Consider the following 23,331-nt stretch of genomic DNA (forward strand, 5'->3'; position numbering starts at 1 on the left):
TGTAGCCCAGGCTGGCCTTGAACTCAGAAATCTGCCTGCCTCTGCCTCCCGAGTGCTGGGATTAAAGGCGTGCGCCACCACACCCGGCTGGGCACAGGATTTCTTTCTGTGGTGATAAAACATTATGATATTATGCAGTGGTGACATTTTCCTAGTTGAATGAAGGTACTAAAAACCATTGAAGTGTGCATTTTGAAATGTTGCAATAACTTAATTGTACCTTAAAAGGAAACAAATGTATTCCCATGGCCGTGAAATTAAGCAGCATTTCCTGCTATAATTTCCTGAATGCTTAACAAAGAAGATTAAAAACTTGGCTAGGGCAGGAGTCCACCACCTCCTCTGTAACACTTAGGCATTCCTGCTGTGAGCTGCGGTAATCCATCTGCAGTTGGCTGGGTACCAGTGAGGAGTGAGATCCTGTTCTGAGCACACCCAGCACTACCAACAGGGCTCACTCCTCAGCCTGCTAAATCTTAGAGGAGGAAGATGATGCAGAGAGACAAAAAACAACAAACCAGGCTAGGCAAGTCGTGTGCAGATGTGGGGATGGCAAGGGGACTCGGTGCTGCAGCAGCGTGACAAGGGTCATCTCAGATGGTGTCTCTGTGCAAAGCCTCCCTGGGGAAGAGCACACAGGAGCCTGGAGGTGGGCGATTTTGTTGCAAGTGTGATAAGCTTTGAGGTACTTGGCTCACATTTTATTAAGGACATTCTGGAAACCCCTGGTAAAGGACCCATAGGGAAACAAGAACAGGTAGCATGGTGTTATGCTAACAACCATGAATTCATAGATAGTGGGAATGTCTGTACTTAGGAAGGACCGGCAGCTACTTGAGTGGAGAGTGAGCTGATGGTTTTTGCCTTACAACCTTGGAGCACTCAGCATTGAAGGGCCAGCCTCTTCCTGAGCACCCCAGGGAAAAGGTCTGCTTGGAAACCCAGAAGCATCAGGCTAGGCGTGACAGACATCCTTCCTTCCTAGAGTGGCCACTTCATCATTTTTATGTCCAGAGGAAGTATACCATGATCCTCTCTTTCAAAAGTGATGGAATAAAAATCACTCCCTCGAAACCAGTGGAGAAAAAAAGTGCACACTCCAAGACAAAAGGGGAAAATCCATTAAAAATGTCAGGTCAAGTTCACCTGAAAATGCTTAGCACAACTGATCGGGCTCAATTGTAGAAGCCTCGTAGGTACAATAAACAGATGACATAAAATGTTAGCACTTACTGCCTTCACACGCACGCACACACACACACACACACACACACACACACACACACACACACATATATACTTGCAAAGAGGGAAAATGGTCTAGAGTCTGCAAATTTGGGAAGCATGAGAAGCAAAGAAGAAGGACTTTGCATAGATTACATCACTTGACTACTGAAGGAATAATAAAAATGTCTCCTGGGTGCACGACTTTCAGATGCATACATTTTAGATTAAGGAAAACGCCATAGAGGGAAACTGAACGTATACAGACAATGAGTTCCTTTCCTAAAACGGTGAGACACCAGCTCTCTGCATTCATAGTCTTTCTACTTACCATACTGCAGGGCTTTCAGTGGGAACCAAAACAGAATAACCGAGTGGAAGAGGCCATTCAAACAATGAACCCAGAAAACCTGGGGGAAAACAAGAATCCATGAGAACTGTTTGCGATAAACTCGCGCCGTGACCTCTGACCTTTCTTTTTATCTATGAGCTAGATGCACAAAATGTGTTTCTGCGGGGCCACCACTGTGACTTAATAGAACTGACAGACACTCTCTGCCTTAGACGTTCATGGGTCATTTATTTATTTTTATGTTTCTCAAGATGTTTTTTCAGCTTCACTTGAAATTTTTTTTCTCTACTTAAAATAAAAAAAATTCCACTATCAGAAGTTTGAACTTCTGCCTGCCAAAGAGGTTGGTGTGTGTGTGTGTGTGTTCGTGTGTATGCAAATCTAATAAAAAAATGCAGATCCTGGAGTTTCTTACACTGGGATTCCTTTCATAATTCTAGAAGAATAGACCTTTAACAGACATGACTGGGAAATTTCTCTCCTGCTTTATTTCCTACCCTACTACGCAGTAAATGCTCAATGGTACAAATTAGTATGTTTTTCTCTCTCTCTTGTAATAGACATGCACGTGCATACACTGTAAAAAAAAACCCACAAGGTCTACCACTTAGATTATATACTCATTAAAATAAAGTATTGTGACTATGTCTGAATTTATCAAAGGCTTTTACAATGGCTTAACATCTGTCCATACCGAGTTTCAGACAATCACCACAGCCACCGAACAGCCATTACTTTTTATGTCTCAGGGATTACAAACAGAAGAGCAGCCATCGTCAGGACTACTCCCCGTAACATGAATGTGAAAGATTAAGTTATAGAAAACTGGTTAGAGTCTTTAGGAGCTACAGAACAGCTGTAGCTTCATCATTTAAAATGGCTACTTGCAGACAGAGCTTCATGGTAAATACAATTGGCATGTATTAATAGTTTTAAGCTGTTCAAACAACAGAAATTAAGTTGCCTGCCTCCCGACATTTTCCACTGTGATCTCAGTTTCCTTTGTTGGCTTTCCCAGCCATGCCGACCTGTATGATCCAATTTACGCTCCAATACTTTACACGTCTCCACTTGTGCTGCTCATCAACCTTTGTCGCTTCTCCTGACTGTGTCATTACCACAAGTTTTTATTTGACAGAAAGCACAGGTGGGTGTAAGAAAAATTAGTTCTACTTTTCCATCCCCCTGACGGATACTTATTGTCACATGCTAATCCTTTAACCCCTGTCATGACCTCAGAACCTCCGACCCCTTTTACCATAACAAATGTAAGCCTCATCATTCAAGGCCACAATGCTCCACACTGGGGACCCTCGGCAACCGCTGTGTAGACAACTATGCATTTTGTAACCATTTTGTTCCTGAATTTTAAAACATTTAGATGGGATTCAATCAAACAGTTTTACCGAAATCATTAGCCCCAAATCCCTAAGCCTTAGAAAAATAGACGGCCAGCTGAATATATAAGCTAAATACATATTTAAAGAGATATAGGAATTGTGCAAGCCAGTTGAGTTGGTCTGGAGACTTTCTAAATGCCTGAGCTCTAAGATCATGAAGTACTTCTTCAACAATAAAAGACAGAAGGAAAAAGTTGCTCTTCCATCAACACTGAGCACCGTATCATGTGCACAAAACTGTGCCCATGTTGCCCTGTGTGCAGGGCATGGGAGGATGACTGGGTTGGCTTGGGGGGAACAGTTTAGCTTTCATTCAAGGGGGACATGTCCCATTTGTGGCTAGGAAGCTACCGTGAGACATCACCAGAGTCCCCACTATGGGAGGGAGGTAAGGTGATTAAAACCTACTCAGCTGGTAAGAGTCATTGCGGGTGTACTAGTCTGCCCTTTACTCCCAGAACACTTCTACAGAAAAACAAGAGCTCATGACCACTGCATCTGCCCCGACTATAGCTTTTCATCATTTGAAAATGTCCCCCACAGACAGCAGAAACCATGGCAGCAATGTGGGGAGAATTTGATACAAGTTGTTCACAATAAATACATACATACATAAATAACCAACTTAAAAAATAAAACATTAAAATATTAGACATTGAGTACTGTAAGAGAGACAGTTTAAGAGTATAACGCTAGAAATATATGTCAGATCCAGTAGTATAAATTAAGCGAGAGATATTTTAATTTTAATTCGTTAGTTTCAGTTATTTAACGTGAAGCCATGAAGTGATATTATATGCATGTATGCCACTGGCCATCCACACACAATGCGCTCATGAAGATGGAGTCTCAGGAGAAAAACAACTTCTTGGTTATAAACTCAACAGGATCATTTCTGGTGCGTGGTACAAAGGCACCAAAACACCTGCTTTACTTTGTCCCTAGGATCCTAAGGATAAATAACACTTGAGAGCTTTATGAAGTAAGTACTGACTTCATGTTAAATGACTCTGAAGTCAATACACTGAACTGCAATTATAACCGAACTGTCACTAATTTACTACAAACATGCACTAAATTAAGTGGAAATGATTCAGAAAAAGGACATCATATTTGTTCACTTTCATATACATAATATTAGAGTTTCAGAGAACAGCATCTACCTTGACTGTTGGCATTTTAGATCCCTCTCTCAGTTACACCACACCGAAACCTGAATGGTCACATAATACTAGTGTAAAAACATGTTAAAAGATATCCTTGCAGAAAGGTGAACTATGCAGAAATGAAGTCTTATATTGCTGGAGTGGCTAAATATCACAGAACAGGGAAGATGCAATGTATGAACCCAAGCAAATGGAATCAGCTCAAATGTCCACCAGCAGATGAATGGACATTAAAAATGTGCTACATTTATATGGTGGTATTCCATTCGGCCATAAAGGAAAATGAGCCCATGAACCTAGAACGGAAATGGATGGAACTGGAAAATATTATAGTAAGTGAGGCAGTCTGGGTGTGTTCTCTCTTGTGGGTGGCTCTTAGCTCCTCATTTTTATCCATGTGTGTTCAGGTGAAAATGAGTATAGACTGAGGGGAAGAGCCTGGAGGGAGGCTGAGGACAGGAGTGAGGGGTAGCAGGGAGGGAGTGTGAGGGGGATGGAACACAGAAGATCTGGAAGTACAAGGGGGACAACAGGGTGGGGGGTGTGCAGGGGTGTGTGGAAAGACAAAAATGGGGATGAGAGGAAGGGAGGCAAGGAAAAGCTAGGAAGAGTGTAAAGCAAAATAACCACCCAGGAGAACTCTAAAAGGAAGCTGCTGCTTTTTATGCTAATGCCACTTTCTTATGCAATAAAGAAAAGGAAAGGAAATAAATTTCTAGATCCAAAAAACAAAAACAAACAAACAAAAATAAATAAATAAACACAACAACCCAGGCAGACAACGGTTTTAGGTGAAATGCTGGATACTTCACCCTGAGTTTTGAGTTTTAAGCCTCAGAGCTACGGAGTCAATGAGAGGATACTTCCTAGGGTCTAGAGTTCTAACGCCCGACTCCATCACTCTCATTTCTAGTGAGAACATCATGCCCCCAGAACCTTAGGAAAGAATGAGAGAACACTTCTCACACGAGTACAGCCAGCCCATCTCAGTCCCAAGTGACGAGCCCGTGAGAAGTGAGTTTCCCCTACACTGTCTGAAAGGCCATGTCTACTCACTGTTGTCTAAGAACCCCCCAGTGAAGAGTGGTTTTATTTTAATTTTTTAACACTCAAAGAAAAAAAAAACAACAACCCACAAAACCCCCCAAAACAGACAACAACAAAAACAAGAACAAAATCTCCCAATCAATCTAACCCAACCAACACAAGTCCTTTGCACTCCGGACTGGAACCTTCAAATGACTTGCTACATTCTACACCCTGGCATGCTCGGCTGAGGCAGGCCAGGTGCCCCAAGCTTGTACAACAGAGAAAATCCGTCTGAACAGACGAGAGGACACAAGTGCCTACCTTGGTATTGAAGTCCAGAGCATTCTGGGATGTTTTGTACAACTCAGGATACTTCAACATGTTCTCCTTTCTGCACGATCTCTCAAATATTCCAAGTGTCAAGGGAGGCATCGCTGTGAACATCTACAGGGACATATTTCTCATTACACCAGAGAGCCAGATGCACGGGTGCTACATCTTTCAGTATTGAACCAAATAGGAATTATCTAATGCACTCGACTCACCACATTATAAAGCCCTATGCACCATCTTTCAAAGAGGATCTGTCCAGAAAAGCCGTTGACAAAGGCAAACCAGATCTAGGAAGAAAACAAGACTCCAGGATTAGGACACAGGACTTCAACACATCGCCTAGAAGCTGCCGCATAGTGAAGACTGCAGAGCAGCGCCGGGATTATCATCTGTGGGTCTCTGGACAAGGACATTTCTTGTCTTTACGTTCGATTTAAAGGGGCACTTTCATTAAATAGCTGCCATTTGAGCCAGAGTTCATTCTATTTGCCAAATCTAAAAAATCTACACGGACAAGCAATCACAGAGCTAGAAAAATTAGATATCATCTTTTTTCTACACGTGAATATGTTTTACGTCATTAAATTCTGAAAGCTTTAATTCCTCTTTCAAAATCCCTTCAAGGATTCAGTGAAAGAATTTTTTTTTATAGATGTTATACTTATTTATTTAGGAAATAATTTCCATCATTTTCTTCAGTGTCACTTGGTGTCATTTATATACAAATAAAGTCACAGCTGTATATAGTGTCACAGCCTACTTCTTCCCCTTAACAGAGTTCTCACAACATCTTATAATACCACTAATGGATTGAGAACTTCTGCAGTGTGGACATTTAGCTGGCTTAACAGCTCTTGCTATCAGAAATGATTCCTAACTGAAACCTTACACATATTCCCCTTTCCTTAGGATATATACTTAAAGTAGAATTAATCTATTAAATATGTTTTTTTTTACAGTTCTCGATAATTACTGCCATCAGAATGTTAAGCTTGAATTTGTATGTTGGCATATTTTAAACTTACAGACTTATTTTTAGTTAGGTGTAGGTGTGGGTGCACATGTGGGTATGTGCATTTGAGTGCAAATGCCCGAGGAGACCAGGCGTGTAGAACTCCTGGAGGTATGGTTACAGATGCTTGTGTGCTGAACTTAATTTTTTATGCTTATATAAAAATCAAATCTTTAATTAGTAGAACATAATGTTTTCATATGTTTGTAATTCTCTTTGAAAGAGAAATCTTAACTTAGAAAACAAAATTTAGGAGTAATTTTATTCAAAATATTTGAAACATATAAAATTAAAATGATTGCTGGCAATACCTTAAAAAAGAATGCATTTTAAAAAGCCAACTTAAATATAATTAAAATTCAAGTGGACTTAGTAAAGTACAGCCTGGCCTAGCAAGAAGATTATACATACACAGCACACAGTACCAGCAGACATGAGGGAAGAACACAGCACACAGTACCAGCAGACATGAGGGAAGAAGTTCTTGTCTCATGGCTCCAGAGAGTACTTCAGAGACACAGGTACTTTGTAACACTTCATGTCTCGTTTAACCTCATTACTGAAACATGAACCCCTACAAATTCGCCATTCATCAGTATGAACCCAGGCTAGCTTCCCCAGAACAGTTTCTGTACTGGGCCTGCTTTATAGCAGAAGGGAACGGCAGAACATATGGAAGAGTGAATGTCTACACATTAGTCTAATGGACACGATTTGGCTCACAGGGTGTAATTCATTGTAAATGCATTGCCAAAGCATCGATGCTGTATAAGTTTGTGTTAATAAATTGTGTATGGTCAATAATTATAGAGGTGAGTGGCCCTTTAGCTTGTTTGGGTGAAACATTCTCTTGTTAATTTAAGAACAAGATTAGGCTTTAAGACTCTCCTTTGAGGCAATGAACATAGATGGAAAGTCTCAAACACAAAATAACTCTCCGATAAGCCAGCAAGTTTGTATTCAAAGAGTACTTTAAAATATGTAAGTGGACTGTGTTATAACAGAAAGCTTTGACATGGGCATTAACACGCTCTTACCACCTTACTGTTTGAATGAAAGGTATGTGACATGGTATTTCAAAATGTTCATCTTCTTATTGCTTTTTTTTTTTTTTTTTTTTTTTAAAGAGAATGGACTGGAAAGCCTACATGAAGAAGGAGTCTTTCAATACAGAACATCTTTATGTAAATATTTTGGTATTCACATTTTCTTTCTTTCTAGACTTTTTTTGTTTTGTTTTGTTTTGAGAAGCAGAGAAAAGATAAAGTCTTTGCTAGGAAGTAGTCTGCTAAGTTCAGGTTAGTCTGAGATCTGCAGCCTGAGTCGTATCTGAGAAACACATCCCTAAGGAAGACAGACCCTGAATTAGCATAAGCACACAGATTCCCTCTCTTCACTCCACCAAAGCCACTGATGAAGCAAGCAAGCACCAGGCCTTCTGGGGGCGGTGCCCAGATTATTTAACTGCCCAGGGAGTTGACTTCCCAGCACAGCTTCCTGGGAAAGTATCACCTTAGTGACTTTAATGACTTTCTGGAAAGGCGAACCACTACATTGTTTTGGGGGTCTAAGAAAACGTAGATGCCACCAATCATCTTAAAGAAAAGCTCTTCTCTGTTAGAAAGGAATCAGAGCATGTAGAAGGAGCCAACAATTTTAAGTGAACACTTACAGCCACTGCCTGGCAGCTACCCCAATGATGTTTGCTATCGCCACCTGTTGAACCTGTGTGTGTGACTGGCTGCAATTCACAGCAGTGAAGGGGCTAGCAATACCATGACAGAAAAGCAGTTTTTCCCTGACAATCTATTGCACCCTTTGGGTTTAAGACTGCTCTTGACGAATTCTTTTCCAACCCCTCCTCCCCTCAGCCCCCCATGTCCCTGCATAGGCAGTTCAGCTAAAGCCCTACAGACGTTTTCCTGATGGAGCACTTCTGCATATTAAAAGCAGCAGCTTGCAAAGAGTCAATGCGGTCCTGGCTCCCACGCCTGATCAGCACAAAAACAGAAAAGGAGAGATTCGAGACTGGCAGTTGTCCTCGCTGGAGACAGTCAATGGTGTGCTTTCTGCCTATTCATTCTCAGTATTGACATGAACCATTAACATCTGCAGAACTTGTTTTAGCTGGCAGAAGGTGGGTATTGGGGGGTGAGGTGGGCGGGCGGATTTGATTTAAAAGTTCAGTCCATTTCCAAGACAGTTGAATTATATTCAAAATACATTTCCAAAAAGTGCTAACAGAAAAATAAATATGAGGTTTCCAGTAAAGTTTCTCTCTCACTTCCCTTTTAACCCATTAAGAATGTGATCGGTGTTAAATAGCTCGTGAAGAGGCTTTAAATTCAAAGCCGAGTCAAATTTAGGGCGAGGTAACTACAAACCACATAGTTCAGGGCTAGAAACAGAATGTTTAGACTTCATTTTCACGTAAGCAAAACATTTTATGTTCTTCATTAGTAGATAAGTTTTCAGTGTACTGTTGTCAATCTAGATGTTCAAAAAACTGTCAGTTAGTCTATACTTAAATTATGAACTTATTTCATGAAAATTATACTTCATATGCATCTTTGTTTAAAAGTTTATGTAAACAAAGTATCACACTCTCAATAATTGAAGTGAGAACATAAAACTAGGAAAGTTAGATATATAGAGGGGAGGGCAATACAAATAATTCTTACAGGGAAGAACCACAAGTTTGCATGGTAACCTAACTTTAGATGCTGAGTGACTCATAAAGACACATATACCTCAAATTTAAGTCTTAACATCCTAATCTGACTCATAATTAGAATTCTGACAGAGGCAACTGAGCCAGATGCCTAGCAGTTTCCAACTGCAGATGTGGAGTCAAATGCCTGTGCTGTGATATGTGGATTCATAAAGAAGTGGGTAGGCCACGTCCTCCTGATTGATGCATAGGAAAGTCCTCAGAAAAGAGAGGGAAGTGGCAAAGACAGTCACACAGTAAGGGAGCTCTCAGCAAATTTGTGAGGATGTGGGTCCTAGACAGGGTTGAAGATAGTTCTCATAACAAATTATGCACATCTCTCAGAGATGTTCAGAGGAATGTGAAACCAATAATATCTAGAGGAGGCTCATTATTATGATACAGTTTCCGATAACCCAGGGATGAGCCAGGCATTAAACAATATAAGACTGTATAGGGAACAGAGGAAGCCCTGACCTGTACAATACTGAGTGCATATGTGCTGCTGGTGGAATGGGTGTGTTCATATCACTACTCTGTATCCTGGGAGAAAATGTCAAAGCCTCACTCAGGGCACCAAGTGCTGAGTGTTGACAATGTAGTCTGAAAATGTCCACCGTAGCTTTCTCTGCCCATATATTTACAGCCTGAATATTGTTCCCCTCTAGAGACCACCCTACAGAGAGCAGCTATATCTGTCCCTTTATCCAGCAGCATACCATAAACTCTGCCTCCCTGTTTATCTATATGGAATACCCCTGTCTCCTCTTTTTAGCTGTATGCAGTCACCTTGCCTCAATGCTCATCTCTGTATAGAAAGCACCCTGAGCTATGGTTTCTACAGCAGAGTCCAGACTACCCAGCTCCAGCCTTCTATGTATTTGCCTTTTCTTCATTGCCTTGTCACCTCCAGTCAGGTCCAAGTCCCTGGAGCTATTCAAGGACTTGACTGAAAGAGCCCTTGAGATGGCTCAGGAGGTGAAGGTTCTTGCTGACAAGTCTGAAGACCCGAGTTCCATCCCTGGAACCCATTGCAGGCCTGGAAAGAAGAGACTTCTGCGAGTGGTCCCCTGACCTTTCCTCTGAAGTTTGTGCATGTCTACTTACATACCCACAAGATAACGAATGTCGACAAATAACAAATAAATAAGCGGATAACCCTTTCTTGTTCACGTATCCACCAACACTGTGCTGCCAACTGTGTTCAGCAGGCCACAGCGCATTAGAGAACTTGATATATCTTAGTTCAAAATTGAGATGTGTTGAAGGCAAAATACCAGATTTCAAACACTGGGCATGGAGGAAAGGATGTAGAATGTATACACAACTACAAAAACATAATATTTTTTTTACATGGTGAATATGGTAATATTGTTAATATGTTGAGTTAAAATATGATATTGAAATCAATCTGGGTTTTTGTTGTAGCATTTTGCTAGTGTAGTACCTAGGAAATTTAAAGTTACAGACATGGATTCCAATGTGTCCTTCTGGCCAGTTCCTGGGGTAACAGACTGTCCTTGGCTTGCTTTGTAGTTGTTGGGCTGAGGCTGGTTATCTGATGCTCAAATATCTACAGGGCAAGCTTTTATCCTCTGAGTACACACGTGTGTTTGTTTGTGAGCAGGGGCTCACGTGTATGCGTATGCAGGTATATGTATGTGTATGCATGTGTATGGAGGGCAGAGGTCAACCTCAGTGTCTTTCTCTCAGGACCTATCCACTGTTTATTGGAAACACTGTCCTGGAGCTCACTGAGCAGGCTGGGCGGGCTGGGTAGCCTCAGGCGTCTGCCTCTCCAGTGCAGAGATGAAAACGCATGCCACCATGCCTGCCTTTTCACTTGGGCTCTGGGATTCAGACTCAGGTCAGTGTGCTTATGAGTCTACTCCTTGATCAATGAAGATCCCCCAGATTTCCTTTGGAAGATGATGTCATTTTTGATATGTGGAAAGAACCTAGGAATAGAACGTTTTAGACATTCCTTGTCCAAAATCTTATTGTTTGCCAAATTCAAACACCGTAAGAGATGTATAGCAAGGGGTGGCTGTGGCTCATATAGAAGATCTAGAACTAGGTCTTAGGTCTCAGAATCTTAGACTGCCCGGCATGTTGACTGTGAGAAATATGGTACTTTCTGCCAGAGAAGTGAACACGCTTTCTAGTGGCAATGGGTTCTGGGGATAGAAACCAGAAAGAATGCCTAGGTTTCCCAAGCATGCAGAAGTTATGGCAAGAAATACCACTGGACCAGTGAATGTAGGCACAAGAGATATCATTGCCACTGGGAAATGAAATAGGGGCCTGGCAGTCAAAACCGCCAAACCCAGACATCAAAAGAACATCAGAAAGGACTGGAGAGATGGTTCAGTGGTTCAAAGCACTGACTGCCCTTCTAGGAGTCCTGAGTTCAATTCCCAGCAACCACATGGTAGCTCACAACAATCTCTAATGGGATCCCATGCTCTATTCTGGTGTGTCTGGTGTGACAGAGACAATGTACTCACATATATAAAATAAATAAATCTTAGGAAAAAAAAGACTCCAAAAGACTGACAGCTAAACCTAGTATACTTCCCTGATCTAGAACCAACCCTTTTCCCCCACTTTGCTTCTGGCATTCCTTACTTTTCTCTGATTGGTAAAAAAATTTTGCATCATCAGATTATTATTTTTTAATACAGTTTTTCTTGTGTGCACTACCCCTTAACAATGGGTTGAAGAAATTCTGTACACGTTTAAGCTTTATTGTCTTTCAAATCTGATAACACGACTCATTAGCAATTCTACTTCAGCTTTCCATCAAAGTGACCTAACATTTTTAGCTAGTGTCTACACATTGATTATTCTCATGGTTAAACTCTTCTTTGACACGTTTAGAAATAAAAAGGGAAGACATGGTCCAGCAGTTGGAAACACCAACTGTTCTTCCAGAGGATCTGGGGTTTTGTAGCTTGCCGGCTTTCCACCCATGCGTAAGATCCCTGAAATATTAACTCTGAGGCTGGATTTTTCTATGAATCAATGCTTAGGCCATAAGCCTGGGTCTGTTCTCCCACTAGTTCATAACTCCATTACCTGTTTGTTCTATTCTGTGAGTGCTACATGGCTTGCTACCTCTCCTTGGAGTTCATGTGACCGACCGACCCTCTTTCTCAGAGTTACTGCATCTGACTCTATCCCACAACCCCACCCACTTCTCTTTCCCTCTCTGCCACCTTCCAAACCTGCCTCAGTTTACCAGCCATAGGCTTTTTACTGACGGCTGGATGCTTCCATACAGCATAACAGGCGATTATCCCTCAGGGCTTGAGTCCCTGTACCCATGTGATGACTAACAACCATCTGAAACTCCGGTTCCAGGAGATCCACCCTGGCCTCTGTGGGGTCCCGCAAGCACATGAAGCACAGACAGACACACACTGGCAAAAACATCCACTCACATCAAAATATAAAATAAATTCTAAAACTTTTTTTTTTTCTTAAAAAAGGAATTGAGATGATAAAGTAACTCCTAGAAACAAAGAGAACGATCCCATAAGGAGACCAGTTGGAGCTATGGCTGTCAGGGGCGGGACTACGCCTGCCAGGGGCGGAGCTATATCTGTCAGGGGCGGGACCACGTTCACCATGTGGCTACCTCGATGATGTAGAGCACGATGTTCTTGTAGAAGCAGTACAGGATACACTTGGAGACTCTATTGTAATTCCAGGCACCGTGAACCATCAACAAATTCTTCAAATATTTGAACTAGGGAAGGAATGGGAAGACATGAGTATTTCCCCCCCTCACTTCCTCTGATGCAAAGGGGTGGGGCTCTGTGTCGCTGCAGGAGGCTTTACCTGAGCGATGGAGTAATCTGAAGAGTTGGCTGCCTGCAAACCTTCATTGCCACTTATCCCAACACCCACGTGGGCCGTCTGGATCATGCTGACGTCATTTGCTCCATCCCCGATGGCAAGCGTGATGACTTTGACTTGTTTCTTAACCATCTCGACAACCTCGGACTTCTGAAGAGGAGAAACCCTTGAAAAACAAACCAACCAAACAAAAATGAACAACTCCTCCTGCTTCCTGAAAAAAGAAACTGAAATGCCATCACGTTTTGATCAATAAACGATGCAAAACAACTGGATAAACGCATCTCCTGCTAACATGTCTGTCACTTTAGGGGGAATTCAAAACAAGGAGATAACAAACGTCCTGGAAGCAAATGGGTAGGTGACATCCAAGAGACATGTTTAAGTACCAGCAAGCGTCATCAGAAATTCATTGCAAAGAAGAAGGCATAAGAAGCTTTTGGGGTTAAGAGCTGTATTGCCCTTGCAGACCTGGATTCAGTGCTTAGCACCTATGCCAGGTGGCTTACAACCGTTTATAACTCCAGCTCCAAGAGACCCCACACCCTCTTCTGGCCCCTGTGGGTATCTGCCACTCACATGCACATACTTTTCTATATACACAAAATAAAAAAGCAAAGTACATCTAAAACATATAAACAACCCAAGACCATAAAACAGTCCAAATACTACCCAGGTTTTAGTCAGTGCCTCGAAAACATTCTGAGCTTCTGAGAGCTGGTCATATGTAATGTGCTAGATGAGTAAAACATCTTAAAGCTCCTGAAATTAATAGTGGGGAGTTGGGTAGACTTTCAGCCTGTTCTCAGACATCATTGTGAATCTCAAAAAAAAGTAAACATCCACTGCTAGAACATAGTCCACATGCTTCGTTTTCTTCCAGGGGCACAGACTAATGTGCATGCAGAAATCAGACAACTTTTTCTGCAATCGTGGACCAGGAACAGAAGGCACCAGCATTTACACTAACATCACATTTGGTATTAAACTTGAAGCATTTTTCATGCATCTTAAAAAGTCATTTGAGAACTAAATGCCAAACAAATGATAGAAATGGTCTATGACAGCGTGCTTCAGCGACACAATTAACTTAATCTATTGTTCATACTGCGCTGGAAATAGACAGGAAGACTAAACAGTGAATCCGTCCAGACGACTATTATATTAAGACAGCAATTAGGGCTGGGTGTGGTGGTGCATACTAGTAATCCCAGTACTTAGTGGCTGATACAGGAAGCAGGGTCATAAGTTCTAGGCCAGCATAGGCTACATAGCAAAGTCCTGACATAAACACAGATAATAAGAAGCAACCAGTGTATAAGATGCTAGTTGTCCTTGTCATCGTCATGATAATCGCCATTTTGAGACCTTTTAAGGCAGTGTTAGCCCATGCTGGCCTTGAATTAGCTATGCTGTGTGAGGCTCTGGCATGGAACTCCTGATCCCTTGACTTCCATTTCCTCAGTGTTAGATTACAGCATGTGCAGTGTGCCTCACTCAGCGATACATTCTTTCTTTTCTCTTTTTCTCTTCCCTTCCCTTCCCTTCCCTTCCCTTCCCTTCCCTTCCCTTCCCTTCCCTTCCCTTCCCTTCCCTTCCCTTCCCTTCCCTTCCTTCTTCTTCTTCTTCTTTTTTTTTTTTTTTGTGGTTTTCCGAGACAGGGTTCTCTGTGTAGCCCTGGCTGTCCTGGAACTCACTTTGTAGACCAGGCTGGCCTCAAATTCAGAAATCCGCCTGCCTCTGCCTCCCGATTGCAAGATAAATTCTTTCTTAAGGTCAGTATACCACAGCTGCGTAATAAATATTTGTTGAAATATCTCACAAAGGATTTTGTTATTCTTTTTAAAAAGAAAGGCCGATTAAGGAACTGATATGTCTTCACATATACTCTTGATTACAGTGACAGGAAAAAGTCCCCAGCAGTGGGCATTCTGTACAAACACGCGCCTCCAGGAGGCAGAGAGTGAGCTACGGCAGCTCCGAGTCTGGCTTGAAGCTGGAGAATCTCAGCTTGAGCCCAGGACACTGACGGAGTGCTCCTCTGTGTTCTTAGTGGCTGAGCCAGAAGAGAACTGGTAAACAGCTGCCATATCAAAGAATTATTTTTAATTTTTTTTGGACTTCCTTTTGGCATTTGGCAAAGGTACAGTACAAAATGACACAGCGCTGACCTCAACAGGAGAATGAGTATCAGGCTACTGACGACGGTTCACTTCACCGTCTGCCTCCATTTCTCTTCAAAGCAATTTTCATTTCACCTTCGCGTTTTATTTAATTTCTCTTCACAGGCTAATAGAAATTGGTAAGCCTACTGGCCCTAGGCCAAGGTTTTATACACAGACTACGGTTGACATTTAGCAAATGTCAAAAAAGAATGCTCACCAGAAATGCTACGGAACGCAAATGGAAACAGGCATGAATGAAGGAAGCATTTAAAAACATTTATCAAGTTCTCTTTAATGGCTCCCGGTCTGCACATGTTATTAAATCACGCTGTGGAGCTAGGGCATAGCGGAGCGTTTTTTGTTTTTTGTTTTTTATGAATGGCATCTACATAGTGAATTTCAGAGAAGAAGACACCAAACCCTTAGCCCCCCCCCCCCATTTTCACAGTGATTACAATCAGCGGCTGCTCTCTCTGCTTCACACTGTAAATTTTAATCCTGCACGATGGGTAATCTTCATGGCCAACCTGATTGACTTTACGCCTAGGACACACAACCTTTGGGAGTGCCTGGAGGGTGTTTCCAGAGAGGCTTAACTGAGGGGGTAAGAGCTACCCTAAAAGTAGATGGGCTGAAGTCCCAGACTGAATAAATAGGGAAAAGTTAAGCCTGCCCGATGAGGACCAGCGGCATCTCTCACTGCTTCCTGAATGCAGGCTGAGATAGCGATGCTACCAGCTACCTCATGCTCCTGTCGCCATGGCTCCCTCTGTCTTCTTTACTTCAACTGTTCAAGTCAGGTCTTTTGTCATAGCAATGAGCACTATAAAGTAATAGAGCCTCCAATCTGTAATTAGGCAAGGATGCTCACCCACCACGATGGAGCCGACTCAGCTGTTCATTGAAAAAGAGTAGGAATACCCTAAGCAAGAAAAATGTGTAAGCAATAAACTATGACTAGCAAGCATAGCCCAGGCTTAGAAGACAGTTCAAGGGATGTGAAAGCCACCATCTCTGCAGACTGGAAGAGCAACTGGCAGCTAAACAGCGATGCTGGATTTACAAAATGTAAAACACTCATTCATATGTTGCACTTACAATAGGAATGCACTGGTCTGTGATCTACACCTACAACCCTCTTTTGCCAGGAGACCTGCTGGTTAAAGCCCTGGATTTTTCTGTTGCAAAAATCTCACTCAGGACACACACACACACACACACACACACACACACACACAGACACACACAAACACACACACACACTTTTCGTTTTGTAGCATGAAGCTGAGAATATAATCTTTCCACCTTAGCTGACGACTGTCTTATCAGCTTCTCTACATTCAAAGGCAATATTGTCAAGCAACTCACATTCTTTGCAGACTCTCATACCCAGTTTTCTTAGCAATAACTTTCACCAGATTGCCTCAGTGATCTGGGAAGTATTTAATTAGTGGCAATTACTTGGAGATATATAACCGCAATAAATACATTACAGGATAAACACGACTTGGAAGACACCAGGTCAATGCATAGAAGCACAAGAGCATGTGAATACCACATCACATCCAGGCTACGGCGGAGGGGGCTGGGGGCAGCTGGTGGCTGTTCTGAGGGAGACAGGGGGGATTCTGCTTAGTGAATCTAAAGTCAGATAAAAAAGATGTCCTATAGAGGGGTGTAAGAGTGAGTGTGTGTGTGTGGTGTGCATGTGTGGTGTGTGTACATATATGTGCACAAGTTTATATGTTTGTGGGTGTATGATGCATGAATACACATGTGTACTACAGCAAACACCAGAGGCCAGAGGATAACTCTGGAGTGTTGGGTGCTCACCTTCCACTTGTTTGAGATGGGATTTCATTTTGCTTTTGTTGCTCACTGCTGGGTATGTATGCCAGGCTAGCTGGCAGCAAGCTGCCTGGGATTTCCCTGCCTCTGCCTCCCATCTCACTTAAAGAGTGTGAAGATTTTACACACACACACACACACACACACACACACACACACACACACACACACTACTGCTCCCAGCTTTATGTGGGTGCTGGGAATCTGAACTCAAATCTCGTGCATACATAGCAAAATGCTTTACTCACTGAGTCCTTGAATATTCTCCCTCAAACCCCATATCCATAAGCTCTCAGTCTGCAACCTTCTGAGTGCCAATATGATGTTGAAAATCCATCACCTGATCTCATGTGACAAATATTTCGGCTTATGTGTGTCAGGTTTGTGGAAAATCTTATACATGAAACATGAAACAATTGTTATGAAATACAAATGAAATCTTTGCTTAGACTTGGGGCTCATCTCCACAGTAGCTCACTATCTATAAGCACATGTTCAAACTTTAGAACCCCAAGTTCTGAATCATGCTGAACCCACGGCACTTTGGATAGGGACTCTCAAATGGGTGCTGTGTTCAAGTCTACTTAAAAAGTTGTTTCTTGCTACGTGGGGTTGGCGAATGGGGGTGTATAGCAAGCAAATGTAATGTGACTCAGGCTTCTGCTGCTGTGAGTTCCTTGACAGGATGCATGGCAACCTGGAACTGTGAGCGACGTGAACCCTTTCTCCCTTAAGTTGCTTTTTGTTAGACTATTTTACCAGAGTAGCAGGAAAAGAAGCTAAGACTGATGGGTGTGGCCTACGGCCCCTGGATAGTCCTGCCTACACTTAGTAGGTCCAGATGATGGAAGATGGCCTCCTTGACAAGCATAGGAGAGTTTATTTCAGATGAGGGAAAGAACACACAGTGGATTTCTTTCCACACCCAAATCTGCCAGAGCATAAATCTTCTCCTGATGAGTCTCCGGCTCTTCAGTCCCATCCCCCCCCTGCCCCCATCACAGTTTGCTTTCTTGACTTTTGTGTGTGCTTTTGGACTTGTACAATATATATAATAGCCTAGAGCAGTAGTTCTCACCCTTCCTAATGCTGCGATCCTTTAATACAGTTTGCTTATGCTGTGGTGAACCCCCCCATCCATAAAACATATTTTCACGGTGACTTCATACTGTTATTTTGCTATTGTCATGAATTATAATGTAAAGATCTGATATGCAGGATATCTAATATGCAGCCCTGTGAAAGGGTTGGTTGACCCTCTCCTCCCCCAAGGGGTGGTGACCCTTAGGTTGGAATCACTGGCCTGGAACAACCACACAATGAAGCTAGTTCATCCTTCCTAGTGCTTATCACAAACTATATGTCTATGGCTGGGAGATTATAAGTCTTCAGCTTTCTAACTACCAACAGTGTTCAACTGTATAATCTAGAAGCATCAGAACGGCACTGTTTTCTTCTCCTAGATGTGTATATGTCCTTCTCTGTGTACAGCTGATAGACTGAAAAGATTCACTACTGTCTTCCACCGTTGCTTTGTCTTTTCTGGAAGCAGTGGGAGACTCTATTGAAAAAAAGATCACCAATGTAGCATGTGCTGTGGAGGTCTGTTTTTCTTCCCGTGCACCACAAACAAGAGGGTGGTCCCTTGTGATGTAACCGAGGAGTGAGCTGAGCGCCGTGTGCTTCTCAGATAGCTCCTGGCTGCAGTTTCTGCACATGTTATTCATTATTGCTCCCATTTGTTACATAGCAACTTGCAGTGCCCCGTGAACATTAGATCAGAGAGCACTGGGATGTTTTGTCATTCAAGCTAAGAAATATATAGGTGGTCTGCTTTTTTTTTTTTTAAATTTATTTTTATGTGTTTGAGTGTTTTGCCTGCATGTGTATCTGGTGCCAGCAAGAGTCAGAATATTGGATCCTCTGGAGTTGATGCTACAGACTGTTGGGAGCTATCACATGGGTGCTGGGAATCAAACTTGGGCCCTCTGGAAGAACATCCAGTGCTCTTAACCACTGAGCCATCTTTCCAGCCCCAGGTGGTCTATCTTATACAAGCTTTGTTTTGCACTCATTGAATGGAAATGATTGTCTCTCTGAATACAACATGGGTAATGATTATATGTACATGTATCTACACAGGCAAAAAGAATTATGTGGCAACTTTACATGGATAGCCAAAAGACTTCTAATGTTAAAGGCATGAATATCACTCTACTGATATATTTTAAAATGTATAGGTGAGATTTGGGGGGGGGGTTATCATCCTAAAGCACAATTTAGTATAATGTATAATTGTATTCCTTTTGGCCACCCATAAGAAATAAAAAACAGGAGGAACATGGAAGGATACAGTTGCTATAGTTTCAGGTCTGTTGCTGTAAACACCCTGACCAAGAGTACCTTTGGGGAGGAAATGTTTTATTTCTGCTCCTTTCACTGAGGAAAAGTCAGGGCAGCAACTCAAGTTAGAGCTTGAAGCAGAAACGATGAAGGTATGCCACTTGCTGACTCGCTGTTTGACTCATTCACCACTCCCACTTTGCTTTCCTAAATGCAGGACATCTGCCTAGGAATGGTGACACCCACAGTGGGCTGGGTTCTCCTGCATCATTAATAATCCAGGAAATCCCCATCAGACAGTGCCCAGAGGACAGCCAGATCTGGGTGTCAATCCTTTAATTGAAACTCCCTTCGTAGGTGATTCTGGGCTATATCAAGATGATTTAAAGCTAACTAGGGCAACTCATTTAATCACCATGATGTGCTTTCTACACGCAGTAATCAAGCTTTGTTACTTATTAAGCGTGAGGTTCATCCCTGGCTGCTCTTTAGAAGTCAGCCAGGATGTGCTGCGCGTTCCTTTCTTCCTAACTTCCTAAAGTCTCTCCTGGGACTGTCAGTCTACTCTCCACTGGGCCACATTTGGTTGACAAATAACGCACTTGCAAAAAGAGAGAAAAACCTAACTTAATCTTACTGCTTTCCTTTTTTTAATTAAAATTTGTTAGGTTCATTTATAATGCTTGAAGCCGAGAAGATATTAATATGTAGCAAAATGTATGTTACACATACCAAAATTACATGCATATTGGAACGGCGCTGGAAGCTCATGGCGGATTTATTACTGGAACGAAAACAGCAGCTGATGTAGAAAATCCTAAGGATATTTAGCAGATGGAGCATAATGAAACGTTCAACCACCTCTGGGTAAGAAAACTGTGCTATTCAAGTGACCGATGAGTGAGGACCTTCCTAGCCTCCAAAACCAACATCTGCTACATTCTGTGCAGTCAAAGGCACCAAAGAGACTTTACAATGTAGGGGCCAAGGCTAAAGAAATAACACACAGATAGCTCTTCTCAGGGGGAAAAGAAAAAAAAAAAAAGGGAAAAGTGACTTCAAGAAAGACTTCCTTTCTGAAGCACGTTCTGGATCCACAGTTGCTCTTGCAGAGTGTACACATTCATACAGATAAACCCCCATGCATTTTTCATTTAAGTGACTCAGACGGGATTTTCAATGGGGACTGTGCATATTGGCAGTGCATATCTGAGGGCTGAAATGTGCACGCCATTACACAGTAATACAGCAAACTGTAATGGGCAGACATATCTTACAGAAACTGCTCCTAGTTGGAAGTTTCATTATAATGTTTAGAGCAAGAACATACTTTTGCATAGTTTATGGTCAGCATTGTAGCTCAGTGGTAGAGTGTTTGGTTATCTTGCATGCATAACTCCCTTGTTCAGTCTCAAGTACAGAGAAAGTATTCCCTTGATTGCTTTCTAAAACACATCCGCCCTTTTGCAGAATATCAGAGCTGGTACCCACTCCTCTCTTGTACCTCAATCTACAATTTGTCTACCCTCCCTTACTTATCCAAGTCCTTTTAATGCATATGTTTTTCAAATCCATTCTTCCCGTAGGATGCTTTTTCCTTTCTCTCTACTCCACGCCTTGTAGCTACCAGAATGTCTTGGCTACTTTTTGAACTGTTTTACACACTTGGAGCTCAGTACTGAGCTCAGAACTCAGCCTTTCTTTAACTGTCTTTAAGGAACCCATTTATTCAAATGAAGACAATCGCTACTATCTGTCTTGAGTTCACACTGAATTCTGCCTCCTGTTTTTACACGCTAGGAACCACCAGTTGAAAGATCATAGACACATCCAATCAGAACTGAGAAAACTGTATGTAGTCTAGTAGGTGATTGATATTCGCCTGAAGGCTACAATAGATTTCTGGAAAGCTGCAGAGTCCAGCATTTAAAATTGATGAAAAGTAAAGCCCTCTTTGTTGTTGTTGTTTTGTTTGTTTTTTTGCTTTGTTTCTTCGAGACAGGGTTTCTCTGTGTAGCCCTGGCTGTCCTGGAACTCACTCTGTACATCAGGCTGTTCTCGAACTCAGAAATCCACCTGCCTCTGCCTCCCAAGTGCTAGGATTCAAAGCCCTCTTAAGAATCTGAATGTACTTGTCTGAGATACATATCTGCACTGCAGGACAGGAAAATATAAACCAGAAAGGATAAATTGGGGAAAAGAAGACATGATTTAAGAAGATGGTGGTGGAAACCAAGGTAGCAACTCTCAGTAACTGAAGGTGGTAGGAAGGGTTCCTTGGACACTGGCCATGGTGGAGTGAGATGTGTAGACTTTGCAAGAAAGTGATGAACCTTGAGATGCCACCTCACACCAGCCAGAATGGCTAAGATCAAAACCTCAGGTGACAGCACATGTTGGTAAGGATGTGGAGAAAGAGGAACACTCCTCCATTGCTGGTAGGATTGCAAACTGGTACAACCACTCTGGAAATCAATCTGTGGATTCCTCAGAAAATTGGAAATTGATCTACCTGAAGACCCAGCTATACCACTCTTGGGCATATACCTAAAAGACGCCCCACCATACCCCAAGAATACATGCTTCATCATGTTCATAGCAGCCAGAAGCTGGAAACAACGCAGATATCCCTCAACCGAAGAATGGATGCGGAAGATGTGGTTAATTTACACAGTGCAATACTACTCAGTTATTAAGAACGAGGACATCCTGAGTTTTACAGGCAAATGGATGGAACTAGAAAATATCATCCTGAGTGAGGTAACTCAGACCCAAAAGGACATGCATGGTATATGGTATATACTCACTAATAAGTGGGTATTAGTAAAAAAAAAAAAAAAAAAAAAAAAAAAAAAGAAAAAAAAAAAAAAAAAAAAAGGTCAACAGGCTGAAGGGTACAAGTGAGGATGCCTTAGTCCCACGTGGGAGAGAGAAGAAAGCGACCACAATTTGGGAGGGAGGGACCTGGGAAGGAAAGGGGATTGTGGAGGGAAGGGGAACATGATCGGGTATTGGATGGGTGAAAAAAAAAAAAAAGAATGTGATGGGCATTCACGTAGACTTTCGAGACCGTCTAGCATCAGAAGCTGTGACTGTAGTGTGTAATGTGCGTCTGTGGTGCTCAGGTAGGTTTTCTAGAGTCATACCTGAAACGGTACCACATTGAGTTACAGCAAGTCACAATTGATAGCTCTTAGGTGTCTTGTATGCTCTTAGGCATGCCACTTGAATGGGGTCTTTTCTGGTGGAGCTCATCAGAAGTTGCTACCACATACAATGAGTCCCATAGTTCCTTTAGCATCTCTCAGTAGAAGTGGAATAGGAAACAAGAGGAGCAAGACCTGAGCTGAGGATTGCGCTCAAGCCAAATGTGGGCATTTTATAAAGCTATAAAACCCACTCGGTATGTCTTTCAGTCAGGCGTTTATGAAAGAAACAGTCTCTCCACATTTCCAATATTTATTCAGATTTTCTTGGAAGTAAATATAGGGTCGACATTCATTAACAGTTTGTAAGTCTTCTGAAGCCAAACATCTGCTTGGCGCCCAGTGGTGTGCACAACTTCTTTTTCTTTGAAGGGATGTCTGTTGAGTATTTACTGGCTTCTTTTGGGCCTTGTCGCTACCTCTTAAGTAGAATGTTTATTCAGAGGAGTCCTTGAGCTAAAGACAATCCCCCAAAGACTCAGGAAGTAGATCTGCCCTGACCGACACACTCATACTCCAACAGAAAATATACAGTGTCCCTTTAGGCCTCTTCTTGGAAGGCACTGTCAGGCAGAGGAAGGCAAAAGGTTTTGCCTAGGAATGTCGCTCTAAGTGACAACACTTGCTGAAATCAAGGGTTTTTTTCTTTTTCTTTTTTTCTTGTTTTAAATCTACTATGGAG

General features: G+C 42.2%; 1 protein-coding gene across 4 annotated transcripts in view; it reads right to left on the bottom strand.

The window, feature by feature from the left end:
- The window catches only part of Atp8a1 (ATPase phospholipid transporting 8A1), a 226,127-nt gene that overhangs the window by 36,292 nt on the left and 166,504 nt on the right, over nt 1–23,331 (bottom strand). For all 4 annotated transcript variants that reach the window (XM_029478096.1, XM_021162268.2, XM_021162270.2 and 1 more), the window contains 5 exons: nt 13,070–13,253; nt 12,867–12,977; nt 5,717–5,791; nt 5,493–5,615; nt 1,556–1,634 (listed from right to left, as the gene is read on the bottom strand). In XM_029478096.1, coding sequence (XP_029333956.1) covers nt 1,556–1,634; nt 5,493–5,615; nt 5,717–5,791; nt 12,867–12,977; nt 13,070–13,253 — 572 coding nt within the window. The remainder of the gene's footprint in view (nt 1–1,555; nt 1,635–5,492; nt 5,616–5,716; nt 5,792–12,866; nt 12,978–13,069; nt 13,254–23,331) is intronic.

The sequence above is a fragment of the Mus caroli genome, chromosome 5, assembly GCF_900094665.2.
Source record: "Mus caroli chromosome 5, CAROLI_EIJ_v1.1, whole genome shotgun sequence".
NCBI lineage: Eukaryota > Metazoa > Chordata > Mammalia > Rodentia > Muridae > Mus > Mus caroli.